General features: G+C 37.1%; 1 protein-coding gene and 1 long non-coding RNA gene across 6 annotated transcripts; both read right to left on the minus strand.

The window, feature by feature from the left end:
* Nucleotides 1-931: 931 nt before the first annotated feature.
* On the minus strand, nucleotides 932-11,164 carry LOC125141256 (integrin subunit beta 3 binding protein). Of its 5 annotated transcripts, none has more exons than XM_047814104.1 (10): nucleotides 10,887-11,164; nucleotides 10,682-10,718; nucleotides 9,179-9,246; nucleotides 8,831-8,915; nucleotides 8,068-8,143; nucleotides 6,592-6,670; nucleotides 6,410-6,497; nucleotides 6,178-6,234; nucleotides 2,396-2,444; nucleotides 932-1,448 (listed from the first exon to the last, which is right to left on the minus strand). In XM_047814104.1, the coding sequence occupies exons 4-10, from the start codon at nucleotides 8,859-8,861 to the stop codon at nucleotides 1,433-1,435; spliced, it is 396 nt and encodes a 131-aa protein (XP_047670060.1). In that variant the 5' UTR covers nucleotides 8,862-8,915; nucleotides 9,179-9,246; nucleotides 10,682-10,718; nucleotides 10,887-11,164; the 3' UTR covers nucleotides 932-1,432. The 5 variants fall into 5 exon arrangements, with proteins under 5 accessions (XP_047670060.1, XP_047670058.1, XP_047670056.1 ...); XM_047814102.1 differs by having other exon boundaries at nucleotides 8,068-8,146; nucleotides 10,887-11,161; XM_047814100.1 differs by lacking the exon at nucleotides 9,179-9,246.
* On the minus strand, nucleotides 6,678-8,058 carry LOC125141257. Its single transcript, XR_007140641.1, has 3 exons — nucleotides 7,544-8,058; nucleotides 7,368-7,420; nucleotides 6,678-6,855 (listed from the first exon to the last, which is right to left on the minus strand). It is a non-coding gene; the product is annotated as an uncharacterized LOC125141257 (long non-coding RNA).
* Nucleotides 11,165-12,197: the final 1,033 nt, after the last annotated feature.

The raw sequence follows: 12,197 nt of genomic DNA on the forward strand, positions 1-12,197 counted from the left end.
AAAAAAAAATACTGTGAAAATGTAAAAAAAAAAAATAAAAAAAAATGAAAAGATATAAACTGAATAAAATGCATTGCCTGCATGCCCTATAAAACAAAAATGATGGGAAGGGAAATATCGGAACACAATGTCATAAAGCTGAAATACCAGAGGAACAAAGGTGCACACAATCTTGTGCCACCTCCTTCTTTCAAAGGAGTTAATGACTAGTATTAAAAAAATCCATTACAACTGTAAATGTTATCAGGTCACAGAGGGGCTATAGTGGTACAGCTTGCACAAGCTCCACAGTCTCTCTCTCTCTCTCGCGCACACACACACACTCACACACACACACACACAGACACACACAGAGGACTAGGATCATTGAATGCTTTTGATTTAATACAAGCAGAAAATACTGAGAAATCAAATAGAGATAGAAAAGCAGATAGAACTAAAAGAGAAAAGACACGTTAGCTAATTCGGTGATGAACCAGGAAAGAAGCAACAAAAAAACTTTAAGGAGCCTGACTGATTGTAAGATTTCTAGTTTAAGAAAAAAAACAACCACAACACCTGGAGGCATTCTGCTGTAGGACAATAATCCATGATGGGGTGAAGTGAGCAGCTTGACATATTAGTGACTATTTTCCAGTAACAGTGTGCCGATTACACTTATTCCCTATAATTAAATGTTTCACTGATTAAACGTCTTATTTATCCATTTATAGCTCAGTTTAATGTTGTGGATCATGTTCCCGTTCTTTCTGATTATAATCCGCACCAGCCGAATGTATTTTTTTGTTTTTCTCTGTTAAAACGAATAAGACAAAAAAATGCACTTTATGTTAAATGGGAAATGCCTGGTGGAGTACTGGAGGTTCCTTCCATAGATTTAAAATAACTTTACTTAAAGAAAGACTGTTATTTATCAAAGAAAGACAAACACTTAAAACCAATTGTTTATTAATCTTATATTATGTGGAGAATTCACCATACAACTCTGAAATGAGTAAATTAATATAAACGTGTCTTGCCTTACAGCCAGAACTACAGCTGCTACTGTAAAATAATCAACAACTTCTTACAGATCAGAAATAAAAATGTAACAATGTGTGAATGTAATGATGTAAGTGCACTGACGAGCATGGAAATCCAGTGGTCTTCATTTTTCCTGTGAATGTTCACTGAGACGAGACTCCGAAGCTCTGTGTTGTGGCCAAACACAAGTCACTGCTAAAATCACTGCTAAAAATCCAACCCCAAGCTTTTATTTTTTTTTCACTTTCAACAAAAGGTGGCCATGTATATGGGAAAACACAAGTATGGTTAATGGGCCACCTTGTGCTTTTGTCCTTCACGCTGCCTCTGGGGGTGATAAAGTGAGAGTTATATGATCCACCTTGAGCAGAAATAGGATGGTTTGTGTGGCCAGCAGCTGTTGTTCAGGTCAGCTTTCTGAGCCACTGCCAAATAAAGAGACAAGATCAACATGAAAACTGCATCTCACTGCACTATAATGTGTCTGTATGTGAAGTGACAAATCAACAAGTTTTAACAAGTTCACACTGTTATGCCTATTGTTCATTTTATCTCCTTAAATGCTTGTACAGGTCTGCAAAATCAGAAAGAATAGAAAAAGTATAAATATTCTGTTGACGGAGACTCATTAGGCAGGTTTTGGGTGTATAACACTTATTAATGAATTCTTTCCTCTTAGTGTACTGTAAATATCATCTCAGTCTCTCATATAGGAGTTCTCTCTGACTGATGTGTGGTAGCCAATCAGCGACAGTGATGTTCGGTAAGGAGCCTTTCCGTTCTGAGTTGATATTGATCTAGTTCTGAATTTTTCAGTTGCGATTTCACATTTGCAGATGTTTTTGGATTTGCGCTATCGATCTAATGTAAACGTTTTGGCATTAGGTTCGAAGTAAAGTAATTTTTTTTCCTTGACACCTCCTCTCTAATGCAGAAAGATCACATTCGGTGTTTTCTTTTCGATATGGAGTTCAAAAACGGCTTTTAAAATGATCTATGATCTAGTTTTTTTTTACTACATAAGGTGTCAGAAGCTCTAATGGGACTGCACAGGCCAGAGGTAGAAAAACAAATTTTTGCAGCAGCACAATGCAATGTAGACTGTAGAATCAACATTTTGTCAGTTAGCGTTTAAAAATACGAACAAGAGCCCTTGTGGAGAGCGAGTTGTGTATAAATGAGAAAGTGTATGGTGTGCAGTCTGCTTTTATCATCTACACGTTTGATTGACTGACAGCAGCCCAGATGCGTCTCTGCCTCCAGGCTGACAGGCTGTTCGGTGCGCATCAAACATCCGGACAATCCCATCTCAGAAGACATGCAGAGCTATTCCATTTACAAGTTTATATTAATGAGAAAATAATAGACTTGCCTTAAGATGTTCTTCAGAAACTCATAGGAACTGCCAGTCTGTGTTGTACCTGTGAAATGGATTACAAACTTCACATTCAGCTTCTTTGATAAAAACATATGAACAAGATTTATCAAAAAAAAAAAAAACCTGTATGATGGGTATGATAGCAGAACAGTAGAAAAAAAGACCTCGCATAGCCTTAACATTAGCTGTGAAATGATTTAGAAACATCTAGAATTTATGTTCAGACAACACAACTAAAATGCCCCATAGAAAGCCAGTCAATGATAGTAAAGTATTAAATCCAACAGATAAATGTGGTCATAAATGCTTATGAAGCATCATCGCTTTAGAATACTGAAAAACAGCTCGTCACCTGTCCACCCAAAGGCCTTCTAATATACAGCGTGGCTTTAATTGGGTCTGTGTTTTCTGAAGAAAAAGCATAAAAAAGCATAAAATTCACTGCAAGCAGCCTCCATTTGTCCATCAACAGCCTCTGATTGATGTGATGAGAGTAGACGCTCTGACCCTTTTCCAGCCAACTGCTGAAAACCTATTTGTTTTATTACATTTTTAAGGAATCTTTCTTTAATACAGTCTATTAAGGCTGTCTTACAAATCTCCCCTGACTCGACCCCATCTACGGCCTGATCAATTTTTATACTGCTGATCCGTCCTCTTCCTTCTCATTTTTCCTCCACAAAATTCACATTATATAGGATTTTCTTATGGAACACTTGCCATAAAAATACGTTACTACCCCTCGTGAGGTGAGCAGGCGGCTGCTTCCCGATGACAGAGGGTTTCAGTAAAGATAAAACTTGTTTCGGCGGTAAGCAGAACTGTTTAAATGTTATTTATTTTCATGCTCCAAAGAAAATATATTGTGAAGCGCAACATTGATTTAGCACACAACGTGTCTGGAAGGGCGTGCTTTGGGTGGAGGCAAAGGCCGATTTATGAATCCTTTGCTCAACTCATTTAATTGAATTTTCCAAATCTCTCGCAACACACAAATAATCAATACCTGTGCTGTTGAGTAGCAAAGTTGCTTCAGAAGTACTGTGCTCTCTTTTTTCCATTTTGTGCTCATCAGCACATGATTTCAGATCAACTGTTCAGAGGAAGTAACACTGCACCAAAAAGATGCCAAACTTTCCCAAGTTTGAGTGATGTACAGTCATCATGGATGTTTACAGAGGCCACCGGGAAGATTTAAGGGATGATACACCCACTGTTGAGGGCATGGATTCAAAAGTGTGTCCGTGGAAGTTAAAACATCCATGTGAATTTTCTCAGCTGTCTTGGCACCATCGCAGTGCCTGGCACTCGGTTTGGCCATTACTCAGCCTGGTCTCATGTCCATCATGGCAGTTTAGGTGACTGTATGTGCACTTGTGTGGAGATTAGAATAAGCTCGATCACAAGAACTGTTTACGATAATTACAGTAAGGAGTAAGTGATCTTCAATACCTTACTCCATTACCTGAAATAAATCACCATCACATTCTCCCTCGGTCTACAGCTTTCCTCCGAGTTCTCCAGTTTCCTCTCACTTCCTAAAACATGCCATAGATCTCTCGACTGCTCTAATATCCCCCTAGGTGTGAATGAGTGTGTGAACATGTTGAATGAGTGTGTGAATGTGCTCTGAATTTTGCTCTGAATCTCAAACTTTTAGTCAGAGACTCATTTAACTGTAAGATAATTTACACTGATGCCTTTAGTCTCTGGCACTCTGATGCCAGATTTATTTCATCAGCACGATGCAACCATTCAGATATTAGGCTAACGTATACAATAATACATAACATTATTTTTGTTTATTTGTTAGTACTGTAGAGCTTTTATTTCTTGAACTTTCCACCAAAAGAACCCATTAGGGCCAAGTTGCCATTATTTATAGACCATTAGTTTTTGAATTATTGAGGTTTAGATGAAACCTATTTAATGTGAGTGACCAGTTAAACCAGCTAATAATAAGAGCGTGATAATAAATGTACCTTTGACTAATGTAACAAAATAAAAATCACAGGCCTACTTACTGCTTCAGTGACTTCTGCCCACTGTAATATTAACTGCTCGAAGTGATCTGACTGACCAACTTTACAAAGTTTACAAATGAAGTTTGCCACTAGCTGATGAGTTTGTCCTGGTAAACATTGTCATTTTGAGGCCAATCTAATTTTCTCGCATGACATGGCTTATAAGCTTGTGCAGTAGTTGTGGGCTTGAAAAGAGCACCATGATTGACCATGACTAATGTGCTTAAATGCCTACTGGTCATTTTCCTTTCTGCTTTTTTTTTATTCATTCATCTAAACTACTACTATCAGTTTAACATACTGTATATCCTTAATGAATGCATACTGCATATTAAAAAAAAATAATAACATAGGATATTACATATATGTAAAACGTAGATAGATAGATAGATAGATAGATAGATAGATAGATAGATAGATAGATAGATAGATAGATAGATAGATAGATAGATAGATAGATAGATATTTTTCTTGTGTATGTTGGTTCATTTAGAAGCAACCGCCTTTGTCACATCTACATTACAGCAGAGTGAAAATCTTTGTTCACATATCCCAACTTTGGAGTTTGGGGTCAGAGTGCAGAGTCAGCCATGATACAGCACCACTGGAGCAGTGAGAGTTAAGGGCCTTGCTCAAGGGCCCAACAGTAGCAGCTTGGCAATGCTGCCGCTAGAACTTGATCCTCCGATCAACATCCCAGAGCTTTAACCATTTGAGCCACAATTTAATTATAAACACCTAACAAAATAAACACCATTCTGAATCCCCAAGGACCTGAAAATGTGGTAGATTTAATCAGTAAGTATATTTAATTATTATAGTGTCTGGGGGAAATGTTCAATACACAAAATGTCACAAAACAAACAAATATGACAGCATGAGCGGGCAATATAACTACAAAACAAACTTCAGTCTTCAATGAGTCTTAAACGCACACCAATGTAAAATATTTAACCCCTTGATTTCCATGTAACAAAGTATCTGCCCCGATGTCGTTCAACGCCACATCCATATTTGAGCAGTAAACCTTTACTGAAGGTACATCTCACGGCAACAAACTCTCAATTCTCCAGGCTGAGCTAACAATCTGTAACGGTTCTATTTGTTGTTGTAAGTGGGGCTTCGTGCACTGATACATGTCATGCTCCATCATGTGATCAGAAATGTGACATTCCTATGGTACGGAGCCCATGCTCCGAGGTCCTCCAGTGTGACTAATTTAAGCGAGTTTGTCCAACCTTATCGTAAAATTGTTTTGAACTTCACTACAATTCTCCCATTGACTCGCTACAAGTCACCATTATGTGACTGAATCACAAGTGCAGCTTTGCTGAAGGCTTTATATGTGCTTGAAATAATCAAATTAATTCTGTCTCACGAAGAGAAGTGTGTGGTTGTTTGTGTTATAAAAACTAAATGTTTTTTTTCTCAAGAAAAGGGAGACTCTTATTCTGGCTGCGACAGCATTTTTGGCCCGTCAGCATCGAGTTAAATGCCAAACTGTTCTCAAAACTCAAAATGTGAATAGCTTTCGAGCTTGAAATCAACCACGAGCCATAAATAAGTGGAACTCCAAATGTTGTCTTTCCCTGACTCATTCATGCAGAGCACAAAGGTCTCAATCATCATACTGTAGTCATTTGTAATTAATACAGAAAACTACACAGCCAAGCAGAATGAATTTGAGATGATTTGACGTTGCTGTATTTTTATTAGTTGAACATTTAATAAACTGAGGTTCAGGCCACTTACCCTCTAGCCACTTCTCATGCCCTCGTGTTGCATTAAACTCACAGTTTGCTTTAGAAGCTGTAAGAAAATTTGAGTGATTAGACAATGCAGGACTCTGAAGAAAGCTCAAGACAAGTTACAAGTTCGGTTTAAGCCATTTCCATGTCTACAAAGGAAATAGTACAGATGTGTATGGACTAAGAAACAGATAATTATAGAGTTTTTCCTAATAAATTACACGATGAGGACTCACACAGCTCTTTGTGTCTCTTCAATTCACTGCGCAAATCAGCAGGGCCCATCAGTAAGAAACTCCTCAGCTCACTGTCGCCCTCTACAGGCTTTAATATGCAAAGACAGATTACATTCGGTATTCAAGGGAAGTTCGCTTTTGCTCTGGAGGTATAGATGGGTGTCTGAATGTAACCTACGCACCAATAAGGACTCGAGATCTTGCCTGGTCTTCATTAAGTCCTTGAAAGATCCTTCCAGTTTAGACCTGAGAAAATCCATTCTGAAATAAAGATTGAACATTTTTTTTAATTCACAAGGTTTGCAAATCTTCCTCATCATCCCAGACCTTCTGTTAACATCAGCCAACAAAAAAAAAAAGCCACCTGAAGTTTTCAATATAATCCTATGATGTCTTTTCCAGTGGTCCAAATCCAGTCGTGGTCACAATTTGGCACTAGAATAGCTCTTTCCAAATGAACACATTCCTAAATTAATGATAAGCTCATTCTCGTTATTGATGTTTTTATATATATTTAACTAGCTTCCTCTTAAATGACTTCACTCTAAAATTCAAAACTAATGCTTGTCTTGATGGATTAAGAAAGGGCTCTGTGTTAGTATGCGTTGAAGGGGAAATAGGTCTTTCTTAAACACTCCTTAACCAACTATTTTTAGTGCTGTGTAAATCAGAGAAAGGATTTTGTCTGGTGATGAAGCTCCCTCCATGTCCTGTCATTAAATTCTGATCAGTCATAATGACCATCAAGCCGAGCAGGACGAAGGAAATATCCTTTAATAATGAGAGATATCCTTTCGTTTTAATGGCCTGATAATGCCACTAGTAGAAAGACATAGAAATTAAACCAGACTGGAGCACGTAGTTTAAATACATAAACGCTAATTCAACAAAAAAAAAAAAACAAACACTGAATCTATAAGTGACATATTTACAGGCAGGAGACAAATAAAAAACAAACCGCTTTGGAGACATCTAGCTGGCTCACTTGTCCCCGTAAGTGTAGATGTCTCTCTACAATACATATCAAAGTTTTTCTCACCACTCTGCTTTGTTATATGAATTAAAAATTCATCTGATTGGGTTGGTCTTTTCCTGGATGACCCAAACCCTCATCTATAGTGCACAAGGACTCACTGAATGAATTGAGGAGTCTAAAGATACTGTAAATCATGCTATGCTCGTCAGAGTCATTACAACTCGACCCAGTTGAACATCTGTGGGAGAATTTGGAGACTTTATTAGACAGCTCTCCTTACCACCATCATCAAAACACTGTCTGAGGGAATATGTTTGAGAAGAATGGAGTTCATTCCTACTTTATAATTTCAATTTGTACAATTTGCGTTAACGTGACCTGGTGGCTGACTACTTAACTAAGGTGATTTATTTTGCTTTGGCACATGTATGTAACTAATTAGATGATATCCTTACATCACGGCATTGCACAAAAACCATAACGCATGCTATATTTCATATAATGAGGTACTGTAATAAGAACTTGCTATATGGAGATCTACTGATAATTGTTAACATAGCTACAGTTGAATTTGGATCATGCAAACCTTTTATTTTCTGTTGAAATTACAGAATTCTTCAGACATCATTTATCAGTTCCATCACAGGCCACCTTGCAAAAAATAATAAAATAAAATACTAACCTCTCTTTGTCCGTTTCTGTCTGTGGCCCTTGTGCTTCCAGGGTGTTGACAGTGTTCCCACTGGTTTTGTAATTACCTGCTGATTAAGCACTAAATGTCAGTAATTCATCACATTACAGTTGACAGAGATATTAGTGACAGTTAAAAAAGGGCAAAGACTAAGGATTTCACCTGGCTTACAATGCTACATAAACATGTCTTATAACAAAGCAGAGTTGAATGCGGAACACTGATTCTGACGGTGTTGATTCGATTCATTTTCTGTAACAAACTCTAACAGCCGTTTAAGCTGAATAAAAAAAAATTTAAGCTGTTTATATAAATGCACACATTTTAATACATTAGAATTTTCTATAGTAACTTAAATAGGCATGCATACAAAACAGATTGTAAACGTGTTTATAGAGGAAATGTTAATTTCATATTAATGGAAGACATTTCCAGGGTTAGTGCTTTGTACCAGTCAAAGATAAATCTGTAAGTTTTCTTATCTTACTGATTTCAAGAGTAAGGAAAAACGTTGGCAAATAGCTGAGGTGTAAGAGGAATAAAATAAAAGGAAAGTTTTCAAATTCCGTTTGATACAAGTATCTCCACTTATTATCAGGCCACATGACACCAATCCATCAGTGGTTATTTTTCTATAACCATGAACGCACACGCACTTACTGAGGGCTGCTCATAATTCAGTTATGATTTAATGATGCTTCTGTATATTATGTCAGTTGTAATTATAGATCATAACAAATGTGGACTCTATTACCTTGGGTTTTAGCTGTTGGGGTTATGAGCATTGTTCCAGTCAAAGGAGAATAGTTCCTGTCTTTGGTGTGCCTCTTGACTGGAGTCTAGAGTAGGCAACGTTGAACAATTAAGTCATACAATTGCAATTTCATTAGATAAATCTACCATGTAGAATTATTGACTCCATGTGCAATTTGTACCCGACTACTATCTACAATCCTTCAGTGGAAACAGACCACCACCTACCAGATAATGTTTAATATGTGAACAACTCTGTGAGGTTTATATCAGTTAATCAATCCAGTATTGTCTTGTTGACCTGTGTAATTATTGCCCCTTGTAATTATATTGCATATTCTGCACTTGCCTCACACTGTTGGTGTCTTGTGTACTGTATTGTACTGTATTCACAGTACCTTGTATCACACAAGGGTCCTGGAAAAAACATTCAATTCACTTGTATACAAGCTAAACAAAGGAATATCAAACAATGAAGCTCAATATCGAGCTACAGTCTCCAATTGTACACTAACAAAGCTTTGCTCAACAGGATAAATAAAATGCTTAAGAAAAATAATAATGCTCTATTACCTGAGACCCAGCACCAACACACAGTACTGTGTCACAACCATGCAAAAAATGATCACCACCCAAATTATATCTGGTTTGCAATGGTGCAGTTTTACTGAAAATTTGAGAGAAAGGGCTGACAAACCGTTTATAGCAACACACACATATATGCATACATATATATATGTGTGTGTGTGTGTGTGTGTGTGTGTGTGTATATATATATATGTATATATACACGTATATATACACATATATATATATATATATATGTATATATACACGTATATATACACATATATATATATATATATATATATACACACACACACACACACACTATATCATTGCACTTCAGGTAGATGCCAAACTGCATTTTGTTGCCGTGTACATGTACTATGCAATGACAAAGTTCTTTCTATCTTTCTATCTATCTATTACAGGCAGTAATATACTGTAACTTTAAATGGACCTACATATGGCCTTCACAACCAGGCTTTTCTTTCCACAAGCCATCAGACCCCTCAACAACTGAACTGAACTGAACAGAACAGTACTGGGCACAACAAACACATCGACTGTATGGACTGCACAGACCTACACCATATACACACACTTCCAAATTACATCCATCAAACTGTTTACATGCTGTTTTGCACACTGTTTTTGCTCTTTGCACATGCTGTCTCACATTCAGTTGTTTGCTGTTTTGCACAATCTTTTAAAATACTGCATGTAACTGATGCTATAATACTGTTTATTCCAGTATTTCTGCACACGCAATATTGGTTGAACATACGGAATTTACACTAGTCTGAGCTGTTTTTGTGTAATGTCTTGTATCTTTTGTCCTGCACTGTCTTTGTTGTCTTTTGTCCTTCAGTCTTTCTGTCTACATCTCTTTTGTTCTGCACTGTCTTTCTGTCTTCTTGTCTTTTGTCCTGCACTGTCTTTTTTGTCTTTTGTCCTGCAAAATCTTTTTTGTCTTTTGTCCTGCACTGTCTTTCTGTCTTTTGTCTCATACTGTTTGCACCAGGTTGCACTTTATGTATCTAGGACTAACTTACTAAATCCTTAGCTCTGTCTTTGTGTTATGTAACACCCTGGTCCTGGAGAAACGTTGTCTCATTTCACTGTGTACTGCAACAGCTATATACGGTTGAAATGACAATAAAAGACTTGCCAGTACATTAGATGCACATACAATATGTTAAGTCAACTGAGTGTATACAGCACCAGGTGATATACCACGTTAGAAAATCAGGTTGAAAATGATAAGCCAGACAAACTGGGAGCTTACATTTTCCTCGGCTTCTATCTGAAGGCTTCTTTTGACACTGTGAAAGAAGGAAAATATGGTGATACATTCTGGGATTCTCTCCAAACTCTACACCAAACACAGACCTCAAAGTACACAAAAATAAAACACACAACGAGCTAACAGTACGTCAAACTACAGCTTTCGAGAAAATACTAACATAAGAAAGTCAACAAATCTGACTTACGGCATTGTTTTTATGACTTTTTGTTAACCGTTTCAACTTCAATGATGTTTGTATTTTGGCGCCGGGCGGCGGTGATATATGACCCCGGGAAACGACTAATAACGACTAATAAATAAATAAATAAAAATTAACATTATATATTATACTTAATATATATTGTCGCCGTTCAACAAACAACCGTTATACTTATATATTTAATATAAGCACAGAATTTTATTTTGAATGTTTGAGGAACGTTTTGTGGAGTTGTTTTCCACGGATAAAGTTTAACGGCGCACCAACGACAGATAGTTGGCGAAGACTCCGGTTGCCATATTCATGAAATGTACACTAAACATGTATATTTTTTATTGAAACAAGGTTGAATTCTGCAAACAAGTTTATTTGAGTATGTGTTGTGCATCCACTATATACATAACCATTTCTGTTCTAATATATGTTGCAAAGATCGAGAACAAAGTGATGGAAATGGACAAAGGCAGCTTTCAGAACTTTTGGGTGTTTTATTGGAAGTGAGATGGAAGTATGTTTTATTTAGACCTGGCAACCCTACTAAAAACTTGGTTGTTAATAGTAAAGTACTATGAAACCTGGAACATACATACAGGTCAGATAATGTACATATGTTCAGATTGATATCATGTAAATTCAGATCATGTAAAGTTAATGGAATGCAATAAAAGTGAGCCTAGGGATGAGTTTTCTCTAACTTAGATTCACACAGACTATCAGTGACATGATGTGATTACACACTTTGTTGAAATATCCCCTACATATTATCTCCATATGTCATTGTCACATCCATTATACATGATCAGCATTGATGCAGAATGTGCACGTGAAATACAATGGTGAATGAATACAAATTTCCATGCAGGAAAACTCGCTACTGACCCTCCACACAACCTCTTTAAGCTCCTCCCTTCTGGCAGGCAATACAGAACTTTGTTTATCATTTACAGCATTTGGTAGATGCTCTTATCCAGAGTGACTTACATTATCTCATTTTTATACAACTGAGCAATTGAGGGTTAAGGGCCTTGCTCAGTGGCCCAACAGTGGCAGCTTAGTGGACCTGGGATTGAACTCACAACGTTCCGACTTATCCTTAACCACTAGGCTACCACATCTAACTGGGCTCACCAGTTTACCAAAACTGCCAGACACAGGAACAGTTTCTTTCCCCAGACAATCACCCTGATTAACAACTCACCATAATTATATTTCCTGCTTCATATCTATAAGTACTGCACTATCAGAAATGTCAGTCATTACATCATCCTTATATGTTACACACACTAATGCTGCTGC

This window comes from Tachysurus fulvidraco, chromosome 5, assembly GCF_022655615.1.
Source record: "Tachysurus fulvidraco isolate hzauxx_2018 chromosome 5, HZAU_PFXX_2.0, whole genome shotgun sequence".
Lineage (NCBI taxonomy): Eukaryota > Metazoa > Chordata > Actinopteri > Siluriformes > Bagridae > Tachysurus > Tachysurus fulvidraco.

What these genes read in the sequence shown, in the direction of transcription:
- LOC125141256 (XM_047814099.1), bottom strand. An exon ending in GAAGAGACACAAAGAGCTGT is followed by an intron (nt 6,235 to 6,409) that starts GTGAGTCCTCAT and finishes ATTTTCTTACAG; the next exon opens with CTTCTAAAGCAAACTGTGAG. An exon ending in GCATGAGAAGTGGCTAGAGG is followed by an intron (nt 2,445 to 6,177) that starts GTAAGTGGCCTG and finishes TCCATTTCACAG; the next exon opens with GTACAACACAGACTGGCAGT.